At 36.5% G+C, this 25,504-nt stretch overlaps 1 protein-coding gene across 1 annotated transcript; it reads left to right on the plus strand.

Moving 5' to 3' along the window:
- Nucleotides 1-1,159: 1,159 nt before the first annotated feature.
- LOC121369847 (leucine-rich repeat-containing protein 74B-like) lies at nt 1,160-24,159 on the plus strand. The gene is made up of 11 exons (XM_041494923.1): nt 1,160-1,607; nt 5,561-5,745; nt 7,582-7,689; nt 11,726-11,819; nt 14,033-14,082; nt 14,825-14,992; nt 15,588-15,782; nt 16,791-16,886; nt 18,704-18,961; nt 20,970-21,049; nt 22,913-24,159. The coding sequence occupies exons 1-11, from the start codon at nt 1,160-1,162 to the stop codon at nt 22,971-22,973; spliced, it is 1,743 nt and encodes a 580-aa protein (XP_041350857.1). The 3' UTR covers nt 22,974-24,159.
- The last annotated feature ends 1,345 nt before the right edge of the window (nt 24,160-25,504 follow it).

Here is a 25,504-nt window from a genome sequence, read left to right on the forward strand (position 1 = left end):
ATGTCTGTCACATTCACAGAATTGTTCGTAAAAATAAGGTTAAAATAAACTTAACCCACTCATAAACACGGCATATTTCTACTTTTTTCTATGATTTTCAAATACTGTCGTTTGAAAGAAAACTTTATTTTAAAAACTGTTTTTTGTGTGTTCTCAAAACTCTCTTTACAGATACTTTCCAAAAATATATGGTATATATTAAAACTCAGAATGCAGATTATATTTTTCAACAAAACAATTTCATCACTATAACCATTCATTTGCTTAACTTATAACACGATTATAACACCCAAACCATGGGCGTACATAGGATTTTGAAAAGGGGGGTTCCAATACATAGGATTTTGAAAGGGGGGGGGGTTCCAAAATAGATTGCGGAGATATTGGGCATATATTTCTATGTTGAGTAAATATAATAATGTCAGATATCAATGTCAGATATATTAAATTATAAAAAAAGCGATTTCGGGGGGGGGGGTTCGGTCGAACCCATCGACCTCCCCCCCATGTACGCCCATGCAAACCTATTTATTTTTGTATCAGTACATTGCATTAATGACAACAGGCGCGGATTCAGAAGTTTTTTTTAATAGCGGGGACCCAAAACCCGTTGTTGCTTTTGAACAGGTGGATGGGATACGTTTTAATGTTTTTGTGTATTCTGTAATATATATTGTTTGACAAAAATAGAGTGGGACGTGTCACCTGGACTACTCGCCTGAATCCGCGCCTGAATTGTTTATTGACTTGTTTCCAAATTGGGTTTTTTAAAATATAGGCCATACTACAATATATTCCGCTAGGAAGGTGGAAAACAACATTGGGTTGAAACACACTATAGAGTGATGCTTTTGTTATGAAAATAGCCGTAGTTATTTATAGGAGAACGAATCTGTATTCAAAACATACAGAAAGTTTTGTAAAATGGAAATAAATCAACTTCGCGCATTTTAGATGATGAATTGTATATAAAACCTGTCGGGGTTTGGGTTTGTTGTCATGCAAATATAAAGAAAACAAGGATTGAATAGGAATTAAACATAACATTTGCAAAAAAACTTAGGGTCTAAACAATTGAACAGGACTATATAGTAATGTGTTTTAGTATTTCCTTTTTATAGCTTTATTCTAAGACATTGCAAAGAAAAGGGCAGAAGTGATGGACGTTGCCATCCAGACTGTCCGCTTTTCAGACACTGAAGACGCAAAAATACCTACGGTGTCGACACTTCCTCTCAGACCAAATCTGAAGAAACTTGTTTTCAAAAACCCAGAAAAAGAGTCAAAACATTCAATTGTTGAAGAATCTCCGGTGTCGTTTGCGAGTTCTGTAACACCAGATCATGAACTTCTACAGACTGCTCGCTTCACCACTGGGGGGAGGTTATCCTCTTCCTGGACGGAGGGTGCGCAGTGCACGGACGAGACACTCATAACGCAAATACCAGAATCACTGTTTCTGAACGACCAGGCTGATGACGACATCGACGGCGATATCATACAAATTAACAACCGAGCTGTTAGGAGAAACAAGGCCGTGTCCTTGTCACCTGTTGTGTCCTCGGATGATGACGATTACGAGACTGACCTTGAATTTGACGAAGAGTGTAAGTACCATACCCTATTTTATATGCAAGTGTGTATTAGATGGTTCATAATTAGTTCAGTTTGAATATTAGAATGTTAATAATTCCAAAGAAATATCAGATTTAACACTGAGCGAGTCTTTCACAAGGACTAGTTTTACACATGACTGACTCACCTCAGGGAACTCTGTTGGTAATTTCCCATTCCAACCTTCCTTCTACAAGTACACTTGTTTTAAACCACTGTTGAAATCACTTAACAATTATGTTAACAGAAAAAGGATATTTATCGTTAGGGTTCCTCAGCTCTATATTCCTTTAGGGTTAGGGTTCCTCAGCTCTGTATTCCCTCAGGGTTAGGGTTCCTCAGCTGTATGTTCCTTCAGTGTTAGGGTTCCTCAGCTCTATGTTCCTTCAGGGTTAGGGTTCCTCAGCTCTATGTTCCTTCAGGGTTAGGGTTCCTCAGCTCTATGTTCCTTCGGGGTCAGGGTTCCTCAGCTCTATGTTCCTTCAGTGTCAGGGTTCCTCAGCTCTATGTTCTCTCAGGGTTAGAGTTAGGGTTCCTCAGCTCTATGTTCTCTCAGGGTTAGAGTTAGGGTTCCTCAGCTCTATGTTCTCTCAGGGTTAGAGTTAGGGTTCCTCAGCTCTATGTTCCTTCAGGGTTAGGGTTCCTCAGCTCTATGTTCCTTCAGGGTCAGGGTTCCTCAGCTCTATGTTCTCTCAGGGTCAGGGTCAGGGTTCCTCAGCTCTATGTTCTCTCAGGGTCAGGGTTAGGGTTCCTCAGCTCTATGTTCTCTCAGGGTTAGGGTCAGGGTTCTTCAGCTCTATGTTCTCACAGGGTTAGAGTTAGGGTTCCTCAGCTCTATGTTCTCTCAGGGTCAGGGTTCCTCAGCTCTGTGTTCTCTCAGGGTCAGGGTTAGGGTTCCTCAGCTCTATGTTCTCTCAGGGTTAGGGTCAGGGTTCTTCAGCTCTATGTTCTCACAGGGTTAGAGTTAGGGTTCCTCGGCTCTATCTTCTATCAGGGTTAGAGTTAGGGTTCCTCAGCTCTATGTTCTCTCAGAGTTAGAGTTAGGGTTCCTCAGCTCTATGTTCTCTCAGGGTTAGAGTTAGGGTTCCTCAGCTCTATGTTCTCTCAGGATCAGGGTTAGGGTTCCTCAGCTCTATGTTCTCTCAGAGTTAGGGTTAGCTAAAGGAACATAGAGCTGAGGGAACATAGACATGATCCCATATTTAAAGCCCCTGACCTTAGTTACAATACTTAACATGAGACATTTTAAATAATATTTATTTAATAGAATAAACTTGGGCATGGATTCAAGGGGAGGGTGCCCAGACTGTGCCACCCCCACTCAGAAAGAAAAAAAAACAAGAAAAAAGAAAATCAAAGTTCTTCAAACAGTCTGGTATTCAGTGTCAAAGAATTCAACATTAAATCATTAATTTTAAGAAAATTTATTAAAAAATAAAAAAGAGAGTAACCAACCATTTAAATGTTTTTAATACTGATCCTTTACAGCAGTACTTTGAATTCTTAAATAAACTCATTTCTAAACAAATATTTATAAGAATGGTCTTTTAATAAATCCACTAAGCACTGCATTGAATTACTTTGTCACTGTTATCAACCACTTGAGATTAGTCATTATATATTTGCCTTTTATTGAGATTAGAAGTGAACGTATGTCAGTATTTCAAGTGATTCATGTTACTCCACTTAATAGAAAGTACATCAAAATATTACCCAGCAAGAGATAGAGGTGATTTCATGAATGAAAACATTTGACCCTGATTTAATAAATAAGAGTAATAAATCTTAGATTATAATGAAATCAGTCAACGAGCTGGTCTCTTAGTTCACTTGTATGTGTTACTTATCTGCAGGTACACGTGTATTGTAATATTAGCATTTATTACTTAACAATGATTTCCCTAAGCATTAATAGCTTATGAAGAAAATAAAAATATTTCTTACAAATAAAAAGACATGCACACACACACTCACACACACACAGAGAGAGAGAGAGAGAGAGAGAGAGAGAGAGAGAGAGAGAGAGAGAGAGAGAGAGAGAGAGAGAGAGAGAGAGAGAGAAGAGAGAGAGACAGAAGAGAGAGAGAGAGAGAGAGAGATCTCTAGTAAAATGCAGAATAAGAAGTCAATCAGAGAAATATTTTGAAAATTCTTTGCATGTAACACCTAGATTATAATGGACATTTTTGAACTGCAATAACTTGGTTTAAATGTTATTTTGTATTTAAATAATAAGATTTTTGTTTTGCCCTAAAGTACTTTTCTTGTTTATGTTCTCGAGTCGCTTGGCTTGTAGGACTGGTTTTAACTGCTTTGTTGGACCCATTCTCTGATTAGGTTTTCCCTGTCCCAGCCAGTTTTCCATGACTGGTATACCAAAGGCCATGGTATGTGCTGTCCTGTCTGTGGGAAAGTTCATCTAAAATATCCCTTGCTGCTAATGGAAAAAGATTGCAAGTTTTCTCTAAGACAGTGTCAGAATTATCAAATGTTTGACATCCAATAGTCCGATAATTAATAAACAAAACAAACTTTAGCCTGCCAACCCAGAGCAAGTTCTTAAGGGCTCAATGGGTAGGTGTAAGGCCACTACACCCTCTTCTCTCTCACTAACCGCTAACCAATGGGTAGGTGTAAGGCCACTACACCCTCTTCTCTCTCACTAACCGCTAACCAACTAACAACTAACCCACTGTCCTGCACAGACAGCCCAGATAGCTGAGGTGTGTGCTCAGGACAGTTTGCTTGAACCTTGATTGGATATAAGCACGAAAATAAGTTGAAATGAATGAATCTACTGTAGTATTCAATAATATTGATTATTTTGGAAATGGTTGCGAATAAACAACTACACAGACATTTGTCAAATACTTATTTGCTGCCACTATGAATGTTTGCATCAGTAACATAGGCTAGGCTGCTATACATGTAACCAACCCTTATTACAGAAAAGGGGGATCATGTCTATGTTTCCTCAGCTCAATGTTCCCTCAGCTAACCCTAACCCTAACCCTGAGGGAACATAGAGCTGAGGAACCTAAACCCTAACCCTGAGGGAACATAGAGCTGAGGAACCCTAACCCTAACCCTGAGGGAACATAGAGCTGAGGAACCCTAACCCTGAGGGAAAATAGAGCTGAGGAACCCTAACCCTAACCCTGAGGGAACATAGAGCTGAGGAACCCTAACCCTAACCATGAGGGAACATAGAGCTGAGGAACCCTAACCCTAACCATGAGGGAACATAGAGCTGAGGGAACATAGAGCTGAGGAACCCTAACCCTAACCATGAGGGAACATAGAGCTGAGGAACCCTAACCCTAACCCTGAGGGAACATAGAGCTGAGGGACCCTAATCCTAAACATGAGGGAACATAGAGCTGAGGGACCCTAATCTTAACCATGAGGGAACATAGAGCTGAGGAACCCTAACCCTAATCATGAGGGAACATAGAGCTGAGGGAACATAGAGCTGAGGAACCCTAACCCTAACCATGAGGGAACATAGAGCTGAGGGACCCTAACCCTAACCCTGAGGGAACACAGAGCTGAGGAACCCTAACCCTGAGGGAACATAGAGCTGAGGGACCCTAACCCTAATCATGAGGGAACATAGAATTGAGGAACCCTAACACTAACCATGAGGGAACATAGAGCTGATTCCAAGAAAAGGACAAAGAGAGATACTATCTTGTATATTAAAACAAAAGGTTTGAACAGCATTTATATCGGAATTAGTTTCTAGCATGATCTATAGTTATCCAAAGTTAATTTGTGTTCTGAACATTTAAAATTGCTATCATAAATCTGTCAGCAATGTTTTGATTACTCAAATGAAAAGTCCCGGTATTACACAAACTGATGTTAGATCCGCTGAGGGTTTTAAGTACATGTCAGACCCAGTTTAAATCAGACTGAAATTGCTTTTTTATGACTTTGTTTTCAGTGTGGCTGAATCCCGACAGGTGCTATCATGACACGACTGGTAAGACCGGGTACCTCAAGGCATGTAGTGACCTGGGCATCAACCCCATTTCCTACTTTCTCAAACACATACAAGACACAGAGCTCACCATGAAGTTCCATGGTTTGGGACTCGAAGGAACTAAAGCTCTTTCAGTTCCACTCGAGGTAGGCACAACATCATGCTAAATAAAGTGTTTTTCATTATACAAGGAGCGGGACGTAGCCCAGTGGTAAAGCATTCACTTAATGTGCGGTGGGCCCATTGGGATATTTCTCGCTCCAGCCAGTGCATCACAACTGGTATATCAAAGGCCATGGTATGTGGTATCCTGTCTGTGGGATGGTGCATATAAAAGATCCCTTGCTGCTAATCAAAAAGAGTAGCCCATGAAGTGGTGACAGCGGGTTTCTTCTCTCAGTATCTGTGTGGTCCTTAACCATATGTCCGACACCATATATCCATAAATAAAATGTGTTGAGTGTGTCGTTAAATAAAAACATTTCATTTCCATTACACACCATGGTTTCAATATCATCTGAATTATCGTCAGCTATCCCGAGTGCTAGATAATTGTGATGTTCCAATGATCAACTATAATCGAACATTGATTGGAATTGGGCTTTATATTTGTAGTGATAGATTATAAAATCTATAATTGATTAATGTAGAAAATGTTAACATAAAATAAGACAGAAAATTGAATAAAAAGGAAGGAAATGTTTCATTTAACAATGCACTCAACACATTTTATTTATGGTTATATGGCATCGGACATATGGTTAAGGACCACACACAGATATTGAGAGAGGAAACCCGCTGTCACCACCTCACCACCTTATATGCACCATCCCACAGACAGGATAGTATATACCACAGCCTTTGTTACACCAGTTGTGGAGCACTGGTAGGAACGAGAAATAGCCCAATGGGTGCATCGACGGGAATCGATCCTAGGTTGATTGCACATCAGGCGAGCGCTGTACCACTGAACTACGTCCCGCCCCGATATTGACTAGATGGTAAAAGTAAAATTATTGATTTGTAGGGTCTGTCACGTTGAACACAACAATAGGTGCATGGTCCTGATATTTTAAATTCTTCTTAAATTCATGTAATTTTAACACATTGTATAGTCAGAAGTTAATTGTTTGGTGCAAACCAAGTAAAACTGATGATCACTAATGAAATTCTAACCAATTCCCAAAATTAAGTTGAATGTTGTACCACAGAATGTGAAACACGCCTACAAGTGGCCATTTATGTGGCTGTTACCTACATCTAATGTTAACTGTAAGTGATTTCACAATGCAAAATTAGTTGACTTAAACAGTTTTGCAGAATTGGTCAAGTTAAAACATTTAACAGAGCAATTGTAATATTTAAAACACAAAGTGTCATTTGGCAGAATTTGAACCTACTGCACCGCTTCACATGGCATTTGACAGCCTGTGACCTTAATCACTCGGCCAACCAGGGGCCTCATTCACACAGCTCTATTAGGCTCTGCTAGACAACAAAGCATCCTCTTTGCAAGTCTTTTAGCATTGTACTGCGAGATCGCAAAGTTCCGAGAGTTTAGTGAATTAGGCCCCAGGTCTTTCACAAAAAATGGAAGCCCAGTTAACAGTAGTTAAGATAGTGGTTTGACATTCACATAATTTAGATATCACATAAATGATGCCCAAACTGATCAATTGTTTGTGTAATAAAACAAATTTTGTATCTCTATCTGGCTTGTACATTAATATTGTTATTATTATTAATTGTTGTTGTTGTTGTATGTTTTTTTATCTGCTGATACCAGTTTGTTTGATATTGTGCAATAAATTGTGTTGTGTTTTGTTGTGTTGTGTTGTTGTCTTGTCTTGTCTTGTGTTGTCTTGTGTTGTGTTGTATTGTATTGTATTGTGTAAATTGTTTTGCCCTTCATAGTTCACCTAATACTGATAGTTCACCTAAATACGTAGATATTTAAAATGTTTCAAGTATTTTTGCTTTAGACAAACACAGTGATTGAAAAACTAAATCTGGAAGGCAATGGGATCAACCCGGCCGGTGGCGTCTTTCTTTCAAGAATACTTAAGGAAAACCTGTATATAACAGATCTGGTGAGTAGAATTAGTTCAGTCAACAGCAGTTGACTAGACTTCCTTATAGGTAGACTATGACTATGTCAAATCAATTTTACTAAGCAAGGTAGAAACAATGGAAATAAAGTCATGTTCTATAAAACATACAGAGGTGGATCGGGGGGGGGGGGGGGGGGCTCAGGGGCCTGGGCTCCCCCTAAATTTTGCGACAGTTATAATTTTATTATGTATTCATGTTCATTTTTTTTACAATCCCCTCCAAACCTCCCCTAAAGTTCCATTAGCATTCCGCCTCATGTCATTGGGGATTTTCTATATCCACCACTGACATATTTAGCATCATTTACTTATTCCTCAATGAAAGTATTTTTGTCTGGGCTGCGTGTCAGCTTGATTTAGTATATAGACATCATCATGAAAATAAAACTCCAAATTATTTGATAATGTGTGAATATTTGAAATCTAGTATCCTATCATATAATAATATTTCAAACTGTTCTTAGATACTTTAATAGCAAAGCACTCTTGTATCTTTTGAATGAAACAGAAAAAAAGCTCAGCACATTGTCAACTGGACTTCATGTCCTGTGTTTGTAGCCAATGTAAGATGTTTCTGACTAACAGAGCCATTTTAGGGACTAAAATTAAATATTAAAAATACTTTTTTTTTGTTTAACAATAATTTTTCATTTTACTACATAATATATATTTTTTCGTTCATATGAAATTATTGAAATGTAAAATCCAGATTGGGCTACTGGAATTTAGAAACATCACTGGTGTAGGAAGCTGGGGGTGCAAGGATGTATGTGGCCCCCACTTTGTAGCAGCAGCAATAGTTTTTATGTATTTTTACATGAATTTATATATATATATGTGTGTGCCCCCACTTTTTGGCACTTTCTTATGCCCGTGAACATTATGATGACAACAAACACCTTATTCACAGTTACTGATATTCTAAATAGGAAAATATCTTTAACATGTCATTTTAGTTATCAAAAAGGAAATGCTGGTCGTAAACATGTTACAATGGCAACGGGACAGTCTCTTTAACAAGCGATACTAGATGTCTGTTGGGTGGGATCGAACTGAGTGCTTGTCTTGGATATGTCAGTGATGGGATCGAACTCACTGAGTAGAGCGCTTGTCTTGGATATGTCAGTGGTGGGATCGAACTCACTGAGTAGAGCGCTTGTCTTGGATATGTCAGTGGTGGGATCGAACTCATTGAGTAGAGCGCTTGTCTTGGATATGTCAGTGGTGGGATCGAACTCACCGAGGAGAGAGCTTGTCTTGGATATGTCAGTGGTGGGATCGAACTCACCGAGTAGAGAGCTTGTCTTGGATATGTCAGTGGTGGGATCGAACTCACCGAGTAGAGCGCTTGTCTTGGATATGTCAGTGGTGGGATCGAACTCACCGAGTAGAGCGCTTGTCTTGGATATGTCAGTGGTGGGATCGAACTCACCGTGTAGAGCGCTTGGCTTGGATATGTCAGTGGTGGGATCGAACTCACCGTGTAGAGCGCTTGTCTTGGATATGTCAGTGGTGGGATCGATCACCGTGTAACTCACTGGTGGGATCGAACTAGAGTAGAGCGCTTGCCTTGGATATGTCAGTGGTGGGATCGAACTCATTGAGTAGAGCGCTTGTCTTGGATATGTCAGTGGTGGGATCGAACTCACCGAGGAGAGAGCTTGTCTTGGATATGTCAGTGGTGGGATCGAACTCACCGAGTAGAGAGCTATTGGATATGTCAGTGGTGGGATCGAAACTCACCGTGTAGAGCGCTTGGCTTGGATATGTCAGTGGTGGGATCGAACTCACCGTGTAGAGCGCTTGTCTTGGATATGTCAGTGGTGGGATCGAACTCACCGTGTAGAGCGCTTGCCTTGGATATGTCAGTGGTGGGATCGAACTCACCGAGTAGAGCGCTTGCCTTGGATATGTCAGTGGTGGGATCGAACTCACCGAGTAGAACGCTTGTCTTGGATATGTCAGTGGTGGGATCGAACTCACTGAGTAGAGCGCTTGCTGAGTAGAGCGCTTGTCTTGGATATGTCCGTGGTGGGATCGAACTCACTGAGTAGAGCGCTTGTCTTGGATATGTCAGTGGTGGGATCGAACTCACTGAGTAGAGCGCTTGTCTTGGATATGTCAGTGATGAGGCTGGGATGAGGGAAACACCAGGACTCGGAAAATAGGTTCAACGAGAGGGTCCGATCTGATGAGCAACATGGAGTCTTATATTCACTTTCCATTAACAGGACCACACATACCACAGTCTTTAATATATTAGACATGGGGCACTGCATGTCAAGAACTGCAAAAATCCCACTGGGGGCCACTGACGAGGATTATGCACAGAATTATGCAATCCTATAACTCATTGTATCTTAGTTGAACACTCTCCCACTGTGCGAACTCCCATCCCATGTATTTATTACCTTAACATACAACTCAACCTGTATATAACGGCCACTTAAGGGACCTTGCAAAAGTGGTTGTTATGGACAGGTGTCCATTATATACAATGAAAACATTTACATTATGGACCTCTATAGTTTAATGCAAAAAATTTCACATAACTGTCGTACATAAAAGTAATAAGTCATTACTATTACATTTCACTATAAATATGTTTTATTATTTAAATTGTTTAGTGTTCATCTTTTGAAAAGTTCATCTTCCTAGCACTAAAATGATTGTTATTGTATGTATTTAAATGCATCAAACTAGGATAGGACATGAACATTTAACGAATCTGATTAAAATTAGCTCTACTGGTTTCACCAGTAGATCTAACAGCATTGCGTGGACTCCCATGTCCAGGTGACATTTCATCTATAAATAACAATTTAATTATCGACCAATTACACTTAATTCGGGAGCATACAAATTCTAAAAACTTGTTGGTCTATTTCAACATTGAAAAAACAGAGGGAAAAGTGCAGTAATAAACTCTGGATTGTATACTAGTATAAACAGATTTTATGGCTATACCATCATGGTTTGGGTTTTTTCGTCTTGAAACAAATTTTGTATTGAAATTAGTTTCTGGCATACTTCGTAATTCACCCGAATCATTTCGTATACCCTTGGCATAATCCCGAATGTTTTCAAATTCTTTTCAAATCACTGGCATGATTTTGCAAGTAAGGTTTTGATTGGTCGAATGAAAGGTCAACTGGACATGAGCTCCAACTGGCTGCTGTTGGATCCACATGTAATAGTGGAGCTAATTTTAATTAGACTGACATTTAACTAAATCATTGGGAAATGGTAAACAATTTTGTTGCATTTTCTTTCATTTATTATTGCCTAATGTTGTAATAAAACATATTTTTCACTTTAACTTGTATGTAAATAATATTTGTGATGCTGAAAACATGGATACAGCAGCTTGGGGGTGGCCAAAATGTTCTATGCCAGTAACTGCTGACAGCCATTTTGGTCGTCATCAGAATGTCAGTTTGCAATGGCCCAATATCCAGATTTCTTCTAAATATATTAAGCTATATATGTACCAAATTTGGCGCTTTTATTACAAAATGAACAATAGGTTAGCTATGCCGCCCTACTATGTTATTTTATTGCTAATCCAGTGGTGTGGTATTGGTATAAGAGAGAGAAAGAGAGAGAGAGAGTAGTTTTAACCATGCCCCTATACCATTACGGTTTCGGGCATGTCCATCCTGGGCCCAGCCTCTGGATAGCCAGTGGTGTGGTCTGGGACTTTATTGTGAGTAGACTTTTTCCTACAAACACAAATTTATGACGTCAATTTATTTGTTGGCGTTTCTTCTATTCATTTTGGTAAAAAGAAACTGCTGCTGGGTGCACTGTGCAGGTGGCTGTTATATACAGGTCAAATAAAGAAGGAAAGGCACTGGGCAGGTTATATTGTGGTCATTATGGACAGGTGGTTCATATACAAGTGACCATCCATATTTTGTTGCTATGATACAGTTAGGAAGATGTATTTGAAATTCATTTTACATCTTTATCATTTATATTTCAAAATAATATTGTTAAATTAAATCAATTTCAGATTTTGTCTGAAAACAACCTAGGTTCAGTTGGTGCTATAGCAGTTTGTGATCTCCTTATATCCAATCGCAATCTTTATAGAGTTGATCTTCGAGGTAAGTGTCATCATAAAAATATGTTGTACATAGAACATTTTTTGCCGAAGTGGACAAATAATTATAAAGAAAGTTTTAATATCATCTTCTTAGAGTATCAGTGTCTATATATCTAAAGTGTTTATGGTCATGCTAGTGTTTGTATTATCTTAAGCCTCCTATTAGTTTTAATATGTATCATTCATGCAACTGGCCTCGGTGGCGTCATGGCAGGCCATCGGTCTACAGGCTGGTAGGTACTGGGTTCGGATCCCAGTCGAGGCATGGGATTTTTAATCGAGATACCGACTCCAAACCCTGAGTGAGTGCTCCGCAAGGCTCAATGGGTAGGTGTAAACCACTTGCACCGACCAGTGATCCATAACTGGTTCAACAAAGGCCATGGTTTGTGCTATCCTGCCTGTGGGAAGCGCAAATAAAAGATCCCTTGCTGCCTGTCGTAAAAAGAGTAGCCTATGTGGCGACAGCGGGTTTCCTCTAAAAACAGTGTCAGAATGATCATATGTTTGACGTCCAATAGCCGATGATAAGATAAAAAATCAATGTGCTCTAGCGGCGTCGTTAAATAAAACAAACTTTACTTTACATTCATGCAATGTTTACATCTGGTTCACATTTTTGTGTATATAAAGTTTGTTTTAACAACACTCTTTCATTTATTTTTGCCTTATGTTGTAGTAAAAAAAAAAAATTCACTTTAACTTGTATGTAAATAATATTTGTGATGCTGAAAACATGGAAACAACAGCTTGGAGGTGGCCAAAATTTTCTATGCCAGGAAAATGGCTGCCATGGTCATCAGAATGCCAATTTGCAATGGCCTAATATCCAGATTTCTTCTAAATATATTAAGCTATATATGTACCAAATTTGGCACTTTTACTAATCATTGGCTATTGTATGTCAAACGTTTGATAATTCTGACATAATTTCATAGAGGAAACCTGCTATATTTTTCCATTAGTATTAAGGGATCTTTTATATGTACTAGCTATCCCACAGACCAATCTAATTAAAATTAGCTCCACTATTACATGTGGATCTAAAGACAGCCAGTTGGAGCTCATGTCCACCAATCAAAACCTTACTTGCAGAATCCTGCCAGTGATTTAAAACTAACAACAATGCGTAGTCCCCAATGTCCAGGTAACATTTCGTCTGTAAATAATAATTTAAATATTGATCAATCACACTTCGCCTTTTATAACGTTATTTGGGAGCATACAAATTCTAAAAATATCGGGCGAGTCTATTTTAGTGGCCGCAGTACAGCGAACCATACCAATACGTACAGGGTGGGTTATCAGTCTTCAATTTTACATTAAAAATTTTTAATTTATTTATAATAAAAAAAAAAAATCAGTCTTCAGTTTTACATTACAAATTATTTATTTTATAAAATAAAACATGTTTTAAGGCATTCGTAATTCACACGAAACATGTCGTATACCCTCAGGATAATTCGGAATGTTTTCAAATTATTTTTAAATCACTGGCAGGATTCTGCAAGTAAGGTTTTGATTGGTGGACATGAGCTCCAACTGGCTGTCTTTAGATCCACATGTAATAGTGGAGCTAATTTTAATTAGATTGCCCACAGACAGGGTAGCTAAATAACACAGCCTTTGATATACCAGTCGTGGTGCACTGGCTGGAACGAGAAATAGCCCAATGGTTTTTTGTGTATATATTAACATTTATTAACTTACACTAGCTGAATATAAACTGTCGGAGAACAGCTGAAGGTTAATATTAACTGGGATTAAAAGGAGAAAGTGAAAGAAAAATCAGTCTGTATTAGCTAAATAAGATTTAAATTTTTTGTTGTTCACAGGAAATGGAATAGATGATTCTGCAGCAGAAATGATCTGTAAAGTGTTAAAGTTTTAATATGTATCATTCATGCAATGTTTACATCTGGTTCACATTTTTGTGTATATAAAGTTTGTTTTAACAACACTCTTTCATTTATTTTTGCCTTATGTTGTAGTAAAAAAAAACAAATTCACTTTAACTTGTATGTAAATAATATTTGTGATGCTGAAAACATGGAAACAGCAGCTTGGAGGTGGCCAAAATTTTCTATGCCAGGAAAATGGCTGCCATGGTCATGAACAGCTGAAGGTTAATATTAACTGGGATTAAAAGGAGAAAGTGAAAGAAAAATCAGTCTGTATTAGCTAAATAAGATTTAAATTTTTTGTTGTTCACAGGAAATGGAATAGATGATTCTGCAGCAGAAATGATCTGTAAAGTGTTAATGGTATGTACACAATTTTAATATTATCTTGTATACAGTATAGGTTTTCAATTTTAAATATAAAATACATTTTTTATTCTTGTAAATAATGAGTTTTAAATTTTCTTTTCACACATTAACCTGACTTAACAGCCAATTTATCAAAACATATTATTACGTTTTAAACCTATACCAACTCTTAAAACACTTTTGAAAAAAATCTCAATGCAAATAAAAAAAGTTTCTTTACAAATTTTCATTAAATGGCATCAACTAAATCTCCTTTTTGATACAGGGAAGAAAGCAACTGATGGAATAGCCAAGGTTCAACACCCTCAAATCTGCCTTTAAAATAGTGTTCTGCATTATCGATTACTTCAGGGGTGGGCGTGCCTGAACCTCTGTGGATATGGGCACGTAAATAGTTCCCATCCCATCCATCAGGTGATACTGCATACTTGGCTGTTCCAACATTTTTTCCTCACCCCTGTGTTAGATATGAGTTTTAATCTGTACAATTTGATGATAATTTGTAAATAAAAGTTTTTATTTCCATAAATTTTTTATGTAAAAATTTTAATATGGGTTTAAAAGTTAACAATATGTTTTTATATCAGCTTTAATATAGTTATTGCTCTGTGATAAGCAAATGCAATTGTGCCATAAATAAGTTAAAATACCAGCTGTTGACATTCCACTGTGTCATTATTTGACACACTGCAGGCCTGCGACCTAACACTAGAGTAACAGAGTTGTTACATTGCAGACTAACACCACTCTGAAGCACCTGGGTCTGGCACACAACAGACTGGAAGAATATGGCGTGAAGTATTTCCGAGATGCCATAATTGAAAATGAGTCGCTCGAGACACTAGATTTGAGCTGGAATCATATCAACACAAAAGGAGCAATATACCTAGCAGAAGGTCTACAGGTAAGTCAGGCTGGCCACTTGTTATATAACAACCCTAAAGGTCCAGTTCTGATGGGACTACAAAGTTGGGAACTGATCCTATGACCTACCAATGAGTAAATTCAAATGTGTGGCCCGTTCCTAAAGATACATCACAGGACCGCAACCAGGGTGTGTGTGTGTGTGTGTGTGTGTGTGTGTGTGTGTGTGTGTGTGTGTGTGTGTGTGTGTGTGTGTGTGTGTGTGTGTGTGTGTGTGTACATGCCCTGCACTTGTGAGCCTTTTTTTGTCTTTTTTATTTTTTACACATTAATATTTGTCATTATAACATAAATCTGATATAGAGTTTGTACCCGATCCGTCAGTGCCCCCCATCCACTCCCAAAGTCGTTCCTATGGGCCTGAATCAGTAACAAGATATTGATGTAAATGATGGCACATAGCAGAAAAAAACATGTATGTGGCATAAAACTGAGTGTACAATGGTAAAATTATTGTTTGACAAAATAGTGCAACATCTTTTTATTACTTTTCATAATTTAGTTTATTGGTTGTTTGTCATGTGAATCAAATTAGACATGATTGAATTGGCAGATGTGCTCTTTTTAACTTACAGGAAAATGTGCGTATGAAAAACTTTGGCATGGCCATGGCTGGAGTTGGAGTATCTGGTGCTGTAGCCATAGGCAAGGCAATTAAATTAAACAGAACACTTCAAGAGCTTGATATAAGTTTTTGTCGAATTCCTGTAGACGGTGAGCCATACATCAGTTCTGGGTTAGCAGAAAATGATGTTCTTCGAGTCTTAAAGGTGGGTTGAAAACACATCGCTAAAAATCTTCTTTATGTACATAGTTTTGGTTGTCACTTATCAGGATAATACTTAATGAAGTATTACAACTTATAGCTTTATTACCATAAATTAAATGACTAACTTTAATTATAAGAAGTGACTGTAATTATTAATTTTTTTTTAAAACAAAGTGCATCGTTTTGTCATGAACTCTAAGCTTGTTTCACAACACTATTATACAGTGAAACCTCTCAAAACCAGACCCTCTATAAACTGTAATTCCATCAAAACCGGATATTTTCCACAGTCCTTTTTAAAAAATCAGTAAAGAACTTAACCTCTCTACACCAGATACCTCTTAAAACTGGACATTTTACTTGGTCCCGAGGGTGTCCAGTTTACAGGGGTTTCACTGTATATAGTCACATTGATTTAATAATCATCAGCTATTGGATGTCAGACTTTCGGTAATTCTGATATATAAGCCTTTAAGAAAAAACCTGCTACATTTTTAGGATATCTCAAAAAAAGAAAGAAATGTTTTTATTTAACGATGCACTCAACACATTTTATTTATGGTTATATGGCGTCAGATATATGGTTAAGGACCACACAGATTTTGATTAGCAGCAAAGGATCTTTTATTTGCACTTCCCACAGGCAGGATAGCACAAACCATGGCCTTTGTTGAACCAGTTATGGATCACTGGTCGGTGCAAGTGGTTTACACCTACCCATTGAGCCTCACTCAGGGTTTGGAGTCGGTATCTGGATTAAAAATCCCATGCCTCGACTGGGATCCGAACCCAGTACCTACCAGCCTGTAGACCGATGGCCTAACCACAACACCACCAAGGCCGGTAGGATCTCTCAAAGACATATCACACAATATGGGGGATGTATAATATCTCTTCTGCTGCTACGTATTAAACGTCAGATTCTGTAGTAAATGTATTTAAATTTGCAAGAAACACAAGATATATGACATTTATTTTTGTTAATTCAATCTCGAATGTGTCTGTTCAGATTGGGTTTAATCCACTTGATGCTAATGCAGCCATGAAGTTGTTGGAAGCCTTGGACAAGAATGAGAGCAGTGACATGACCTGTATTGACATCTCGGTAAGTAGAAAGAAAGAAACAAGTATTTTATTTTATCATCCATTAAAGGCTTTTGTAGGAAATATCGCTGGCACTATAATTTGCGATATCTCCTGCGATATTCTCCTAGGAGATATTGCTTCTTATAATCTTGATTGGTCAAACTTTAATCACGAGACAATGTTTTGTTACGTCACTGTGTTTGTTTCAGTGCTAAACCAACCATTAGTGACATCACGCCTCTGCCGTTCTGCTTGTCTACCTTTTACATTCAACCCACATTACTGACATTGTTTACAACTGTCGCATATGAAAAGAATGATAATGGATGATAAAAAGAATACTCCCTCGTGTCTTGTGATATCATAATTTATCAGCACTTATTGATAAAAGTATAAAGTCCTCGGCAAATTATATTACAAGACACTCGGGGAGTATCCTCTATTAACCACATACTCAAAACATTTTAATTACATTGGCATTTGACATGAGCTAAGTAATGCACTTAACTGAATATTTGATTAGAAAGTCCCTTTCTGATTTTAATTTACACATGGCACCAAGTATGGCACATGAAGATGCACTACCATTTTTAATTTTTTACTCACAATTTGGGTTTTTTAGCATTGCCACAATAACCTAAAATATAAATTGATTAAAATGTAACTGTCATTATATTTTTAATTGGTTTACCCAGTATTTATCCTACTTCATTTAGAGAATAAATTATTCCAATTACTCCTGTAAACATATGACATTATATTATACCATGACTAGTGTCATAATGAAATAAACCAGTTCTATATTAATTTTAACAAAATGACAGCCATTCTTCAGTGCCATTTTATCATGACTGGGCAGCTTACTGCTGGTAGTTTTGTGTTAAATGGTGATTTTTATCAACAATTATTTACTACACTTTGAGTGGCCTGAAAGCGGTGAATATAGTTCCACTGAAAAGAGAGCCCCTTTTCTTTACTTTATTTTGTTGGAATCAAAAATGACTTGATGTTGGGTTATGCAGTATATGGTGTGAAAACAAAGACTGGTTCTTCTGGTCTAAGCACAGAGAATATAAAATGTAAATAGAATATTAATAACTTAAGGTTTTTTTGGGGTTTTTTAAAAGATTTTTTCTAAAATAGTTTTTTTTTTATCAAGAAAGATATGTCAGTGTCAGTGTGTTGTATGAAAGTGTGTATTAAAAAAAAATCACAGAAAATCTCTTTCATTTTTCATTAAGGTCTACTACTATTTAATATACAAATACTGTCTGAATTCCTGGTTACTTGAAATTGTTATTAGTTTTAAAAAACATATCATTCCTCCTGGGTCATGTAGACAAACTGTCTCCTCCCCCCCCCCCCCCCCCCCCCCCCCCCCCCCCCCCCCCCCGGATTGAGGCAGTTAATTGTAAAGAGGGTATCTGTGAATTAAAAAAAAAAAGAAAAAAAAAAGAAAAAAAAAAAGTGAACACGTGATGTATTGTTTCAATAAACAGTTATTATCATTCTGGAAATAATACAGTGAGGTTTGTAATAAACAGAAAACTGTTTTTCAAAACAAATTTTCATCATGCTCATCATAAACAGCAATAATTTTTAAAGAAAAATAAAGTTGCCATGAAAAGAAAAAAAGAAAAGAAAAAAAGAAGAAAAATGACTGATTTTTGCCTCTAGAACTGAGTGTCATATCATTTAATCTGTTGCCGGTCTACTGAGATTTAATGAGAGTTGCTTCCTTTTTTGGACCCATTGGAATAAAGTGGTAATACATGTATTTCAAATTCCATGTGATGTTTTTTGTTTTTTTAAATAGCACATTTGTTTTTATTACAGAATGTTATTGTAAAAGAAGATTTTATAAAACTTCAAAAGAAACTCCAAGAGACACGTGGCATCAGAGTGATATCGGAGGGTATGGTAATAGGACCTCTTAAACAAAGGAAATCTTTTGAAGAAATGGTTTTATTTCGCCAAGATCCTGTTGGACAATTAAAAAAATATATTGAAGAATCTGGCCAAGATTTCATGGACATCTTTGCTCACAGAAACTCAAAGTGTGTTACAAAACAAGAGTTTAGAGATGTTATGAAGGTATGTATAAGTTTAAGAACATTGTGAAGACATACATTTGAGGATATTTTGTATATATGAAAATAGTATATATGGGTTTAAGGATATTGTGAAGGTATGTATAAGATTAGGGATATTATGAAGGTATGTATACAATCTGGGATATGGTGAATGTATGTACGAGTTTAGGGGCATTGTGAAGGTATGTATAAGATATGGGATATTATGAATGTATGTATACAATCTGTGATATGGTGAATGTATGTACAAGTTTAGAGGCATTGTGAAGGTATGTATAAGATATGGGATATTGTGAAGGTATGTATACAATCTGTGATATGGTGAATGTATGTACGGGTTTAGTTGCATTGTGAAAGTATGTATAAGATTAGGGATATTATGAAGGTATGTATACAATTTGGGATATGGTAAATGTATGTACGAGTTTAGGGGCATTGTGAAGGTATGTATAAGATTAGGGATATTGTGAAGGTATGTATACAATCTGGGATATGGTGAATGTATGTACGAGTTTAGGGACATTGTGAAGGTATGTAAAAGATTAGGGATATAATAAAGGTATGTATACAATCTGGGATATGGTGAATGTATGTACGAGTTTAGTTGCATTATGAAAGTATGTATAAGGTTAGGGATATTATGAAAGTATGTATACAATCTGGGATATGGTGAATGTATGTACCAGTTGAGGGGCATTGTGAAGGTATGTATAAGATTAGGGATATTGTGAAGGTATGTATACAATCTGGGATATGGTGAATGTATGTACAAGTTTAGGGACATTGTGAAGGTACATGTATGTATAAGATTAGGGATATTATGAAGGTATGTATACAATCTGGGATATGGTGAATGTATGTACGAGTTTAGTTGCATTGTGAAAGTATGTATAAGATTAGGGATATTGTGAAGGTATGTATACAATCTGGGATATGGTGAATGTATGTACCAGTTGAGGGGCATTGTGAAGGTATGTATAAGATTAGGGATATTGTGAAGGTATGTATACAATCTGGGATATGGTGAATGTATGTACCAGTTTAGGGACATTGTGAAGGTACATGTATGTATAAGATTAGGGATATTATGAAGGTATGTATACAATCTGGGATATGGTGAATGTATGTACGAGTTTAGTTGCATTGTGAAAGTATGTATAAGATTAGGGATATTGTGAAGGTATGTATACAATCTGGGATATGGTGAATGTATGTATGAGTTGAGGGGCATTGTGAAGGTATGTATAAGATTAGGGATATTGTGAAGGTATGTATACAATCTGGGATATGGTGAATGTATGTACAAGTTTAGTTGCATTGTGAAGGTATGTATAAGATTAGAGATATTATAAAGGTATGTATTCAATCTGGGATATGGTGAATGTATGTACGAGTTTAGGGGCATTGTGAAGGTATGTATAAGATTAGGGATATTATGAAGGTATGTATACAATCTGAGATATGGTGAATGTTTAGGGGCATTGTTAAGGCATGTATAAGATCAATATCAGACATACATGTATCATGAATGTATGTATATGTATGAATTTAGGCAGATTAGGAAGGTATATTTATACATGTGTATTAGTTGATACCATTGTCACTACTGCTGCATCCTGAAAAAATACTGTATCTCACATTTTTACTTCCTATAGGTGAGACACAATATATATATACATGTACACATGTATGTATCAGATAAAAATATCTTTTTTTTTGTTATTTCAAAATACATATCCTTTTCTCTTTACATCAAGCTAAAAATAAAGTCACGAATAAAGTTATTAACAAAAATCCCAACCCAGTTCTCTGTGGTTGATTAAAACAGTGTGGTGGGGGTATTGTTAAAACAGTGTGGTGGGGGTATTGTTAAAACAGTGTGGTGGGGGTATTGTTAAAACAGTGTGGTGGGGGTATTGTTAAAACAGTGTGGTGGGGGTATTGTTAAAACAGTGTGGTGGGGGTATTGTTAAATAATCATTCCTTTACTCATTGTCACTATCTTTCAGGAAAGCAATATCGACATCACAGAGGACCAGATAGATATTCTTATGTCGAAACTCAGTTTGTTTGGAAGACTGGATATTGGGTATGTACTTGTATACAGATTCATTATAACTAGTTTCAGGTATGTGTGCATGAAATTATGCAGGGGTGGCAAAGTTTTTAGGTGGGGGGGGGGGGGGTTTGGGTCCTGCTATTCCAGAAAATATGTTTTAAAATATGCTTGGAGTTTTGAGGTTTTGCTATCCCCCCCCCTACCTGGAACCCACGTTATTATGCTTACTTGTATCATCTCAGATTTCAACAAGTCCACAAACAAATGTTATTCCTTGTCATTGTCATATAAACAAAATGATCAAATGTTTGACATCCAATAGCCGATGATAAATAAATCAATGTGCTCTAGTGGTGTCATTAAACAAAACAAACTTTATTTTGTCATTTAAACAGGATTTGATATAATTTAGTGGTTAGAATCTAATGTGGAACATTGTAGGATCTGATGTGGGACTATATAGAAAATACTACCTGAGTAGCCTGTTTTTTTAGATAGCATTTATCTTACGAGTGGTTTTAAAATACTTCTAACGAGTGAAAGCGAGTTGGATATTTTTTTTAACAACTCGTGTAAGATAAATGGTATCGAACAGACACAAATATAGTATTCCATTTCTTACATATTCTGAAACAACAGTTTAAAAATAAATTTAAACACCTTTTGTAATTAAAACCTATTTTTGTGGCTCTAGTGCTTGTAGTTAACTTGTGCATCACAGACAATCAATTTGGTTAACTTGTAAGTCATAGAGTAATCGTTCAACCATGCTTTTTTTCATTGGATGGTATGGCATTGGTGACCTGGTCATCACCTAGGAGCAGTCAGCAGTAGGTGTTTTAAAATGTGTGTTATCAAAAATAGCAAATGATGTTCTCACAAATGTGTATGTAAGAAAAACATCTATATTGTAGGCCTATGCAGTTATATACATGTATATACTTAGCCAAAAAAGTTTTGCAATTTGGTAAATGTGCTTAAATAAAAGAAAACTTATGACTTACAAAATAAAACCAGACACTGGATTTAATTGAGGCATTATTTGTCAGTGTAAGTATCGGGAGATTTTCAATACAAAATGAAATGTGTAACTGTCAATTCATTAAATGGTGCTTGGGGAATCCATACCCGAAAATCAGAAAATTATCATTAATGTGTCCGAGCACCTTGAGCATTGCGTGTTGACAGCAGTGCAATGTCGGCTAATGCGTCTGATGAGATGGTGGATCTTTCTTATTTGATCATTTTATAATAAATAAACTACACCATCACATTAAATGTTTGTTTCATGGGTTAAAAAGAAGTTACAAATTAACAATAGTTATATATTACAGGTTTTCACAACAAAATGTATATCTGACATTGTTGTAGTAACATCTATGGCAAGTGACTGTCTGACTAGCTGATTGTCCACGAACACCTTATAAATGAAGAATTAAATTCCCAGTATAGTCTATACCCGTAATACGGACTAGTAGCAAAACATTTATATGTTCATATACTCTGGAAATATTACTTGCTTATGGAATCTGCTGAAATATATCAAATGACATATAAAAAAAAAAGAAAAAAAGAAAAAAAGAAAAAAAAAAAAAAAAAGACTACTCTCATATTGGAAAAACCCCTGTCCCTAAAATGATATTTTTTAAAATGATATTCTTTAATATATAACAAGTAAAATACTTTGCCTGGTAAAGTTCAGTGTTCAGTATTATTTTCACTCAAGGAAAACACTACTGATATACCCGGTACATGTATATCCCTCTTCTATTTATAGTTTGTTATTCTTTTCCTTTTCTTCGTACTGTATATTTTAAAAACTAATTGAATCCCATGAAAACCCCCCTAATTAAAATAGACTTTATCAAGCAATATCCTGTTTTGATATTTCAGATATCTGACTGAACAGCTAAACAAGGACCAGACAACACTTGATGACTTCTCAGATACATGACCGTTGGAAAACCTGACAACTTTTCACCCGATGCCGTGACAAATATTGCAATCAAAGCTATTTTTTGTGCAGATTACATATAATTAAGTGGCAACAAAATGAATAGTGCCAAGTCACTAAAACAAAGCATGCCGACTCTGGAACTCATAAAGTATTTACCACAAGGATTCGCCAATACCAGAAGATATTTTACTTGCCAATGAAACCAAAATGCTATATAACTTTATATAAAGTGGCAGCATGAAGTGGGATCAGCCACAAATCAATTTTAAAATACCTGATATCAGTATAGTTTAATCCCGTTGGCTCAAACCCTGTCAGTGCTCGAGAAAGTGTTCGACCCATCGGATAGTTTGATCCAACCATTCAGTCAACATTGTGTAAGTGTAACTCAGGACTTCATTTTTGGTTTGAGCGTTGTGGTGTGTTCGATCCTTTCTGAGTTCAACGCAACGAGATTCTACTGTAATTAGATTTTGGCAATAAATTCTCCGAAAATGTAAAATATTTTTTTTTTAAATACCCAAGATGTTCTTTGTTAATGCCTGTTCTCTGTGTGTGTAGTAACAGCTCTCCTAGATGATTGTGAATTCACTACAGTATATATCCTAGTATAGTTTACTAGTGATAGCAGTGAAACAAAGTGAGCCTGACAATATGATTGTACTTTTATTTTATTTGTTAAAATCATAATTCATGTTGTACCAAATGCATATTACATTAAAACATTTTGTCAGGTACACTCGGTTAGTGAACATTAAATTATAGTGTTGGCAGTTGAGATTCAAAAGACGCAAAGTCAGACACCAACATTGTTACTATTCATTGTATTCAGATGTACGTAGCTTTATTTTTTGACAAATAAATTATTCATTTATACTGTTGTAAGAATTTTCCTTACTACTTTTCTGATTGGTATTGCTGATCATTGATGCTGCTACTGCTGTGTTCCATCAAGGGTATAGTTTAGTCTTCTACAAGCATGGACTTTACATCACCGATACCCTCTCCCCCAAACCCCACAAATCTGTACATTATTTCTTTGACATGGAACTTTTACATTTTAATTGGTTTGAAATCAAATGGACCCCCTGATGCTATAAAGAAAGAAATGTTTTATTTAACGACGCACTCAACACGTTTTATTTACAGTTATATGGCGTCAGACATGTGGTTAAGGACCACACAGATATTGAGAGAGGAAACGCACTGTCGCCACTTCATGGGCTACTCTTTCCGATTAGCAACAAGGGATCTTTTATTTGCGCTTCCCACATGCAGGATAGCACAAACCATTGCCTTTGTTGAATCAGTTATGGATCACTGGTCGGTGCAAGTGGTTTACACCTACCCATTGAGCCTTGCAGAGCACTCACTCAGGTTTTGGAGTCGGTATCTGGATTAAAAATCCCATGCCTCGACTGGGATCCGAACCCAGTACCTAACAGCCTGTTGACCGATGGCCTAACCACGACGCCGGTCCCTGATGCTATAAAGTCAAAATGACAAAAACTATGATGGTTTGCATGCTATGTGCTGAATAGTGAAAACAACTCCTAGACAGGTTTAAAACAAGAATTCCCTGACATTAAATGTCTCGCCGTATGTTTGTCTCAATGCATGTTCGAAAATAAAATTAGTTAAAATTGTAAATAAATTTTATAAAAGAAATAAATTGTGAAAAGGAATTAAAACTATATTTTTTTTAAATTAAATTTTATATATATTTTTTTAATTTTTATTTTTATAATTTTAGTTTTTATATATATTTAAGATGAACATTTATAGGTGCAACTATAAATCAATTTTCACTGATATAGGACATGTTATAACAAATTGAGCTAAATGTGAAAATGTATGTTGAAGCTAAATTTAAAGGTTGATACTGTCATGGCCATCCATCACTGTCTAAAAAATAATACCTATATTTCACATTTTGACCCCATTAAGACCAGACAAAAATGGGTAGGGAGCAGTAATCTAGCACCAGACTATAACATTTTGTAATAATATATTCTACTACTGGTAACATTTTGTAATATATTCCATAACTCCACATGTTTTAGCACATAATTACAATGTTTTTTATTAGTAGATTTCAGACAATAAAGTTCTTTTTATTTATGAAAAAATGTCTACCTTGATCTGGTTTTGAACATGGAGAAGTGGAGTTTATAGAATATCATTTTGTGGAAATATACATCAAACATTAAGAGAATTCATAAATGAATGGAAGTTAAACATGATCTCGACTTTACATTAGGGTGAAATTCATGAACCTAAGACTTTCAAGCTGAGTCAGTCTAGTGCCCCACAGCTGGTAAATCAAAGGCTGTGGTACATGCTGTCCTGTCTCTGAGAAAGTGCTTCAAATGGAAAAATGTATCAGGTTTCCTATGAATTGACAAATGTTTGACATCTAATAGCTGTTAAACAAAACAAACTAACTTGGAACTAGGGGTTGAGAGTGTGAAGTTGTAAGTCTCACTTGATGAACAATCGATCATGCCAAACCACATTTGAAATGAATC

The sequence above is a fragment of the Gigantopelta aegis genome, chromosome 4 (assembly GCF_016097555.1).
Source record: "Gigantopelta aegis isolate Gae_Host chromosome 4, Gae_host_genome, whole genome shotgun sequence".
NCBI classification, from domain to species: Eukaryota; Metazoa; Mollusca; class Gastropoda; order Neomphalida; family Peltospiridae; genus Gigantopelta; species Gigantopelta aegis.

Coding starts and splice junctions, on each gene's coding strand:
- LOC121369847 (XM_041494923.1), top strand. CDS start 1,160: ATGGACGTTGCCATCCAGACTGTCCGCTTTTCAGACACTGAAGACGCA. Junction 7,690..11,725: donor ACCTGTATATAACAGATCTG/GTGAGTAGAATT, acceptor AATCAATTTCAG/ATTTTGTCTGAAAACAACCT. Junction 14,083..14,824: donor TGATCTGTAAAGTGTTAATG/GTATGTACACAA, acceptor GTTACATTGCAG/ACTAACACCACTCTGAAGCA.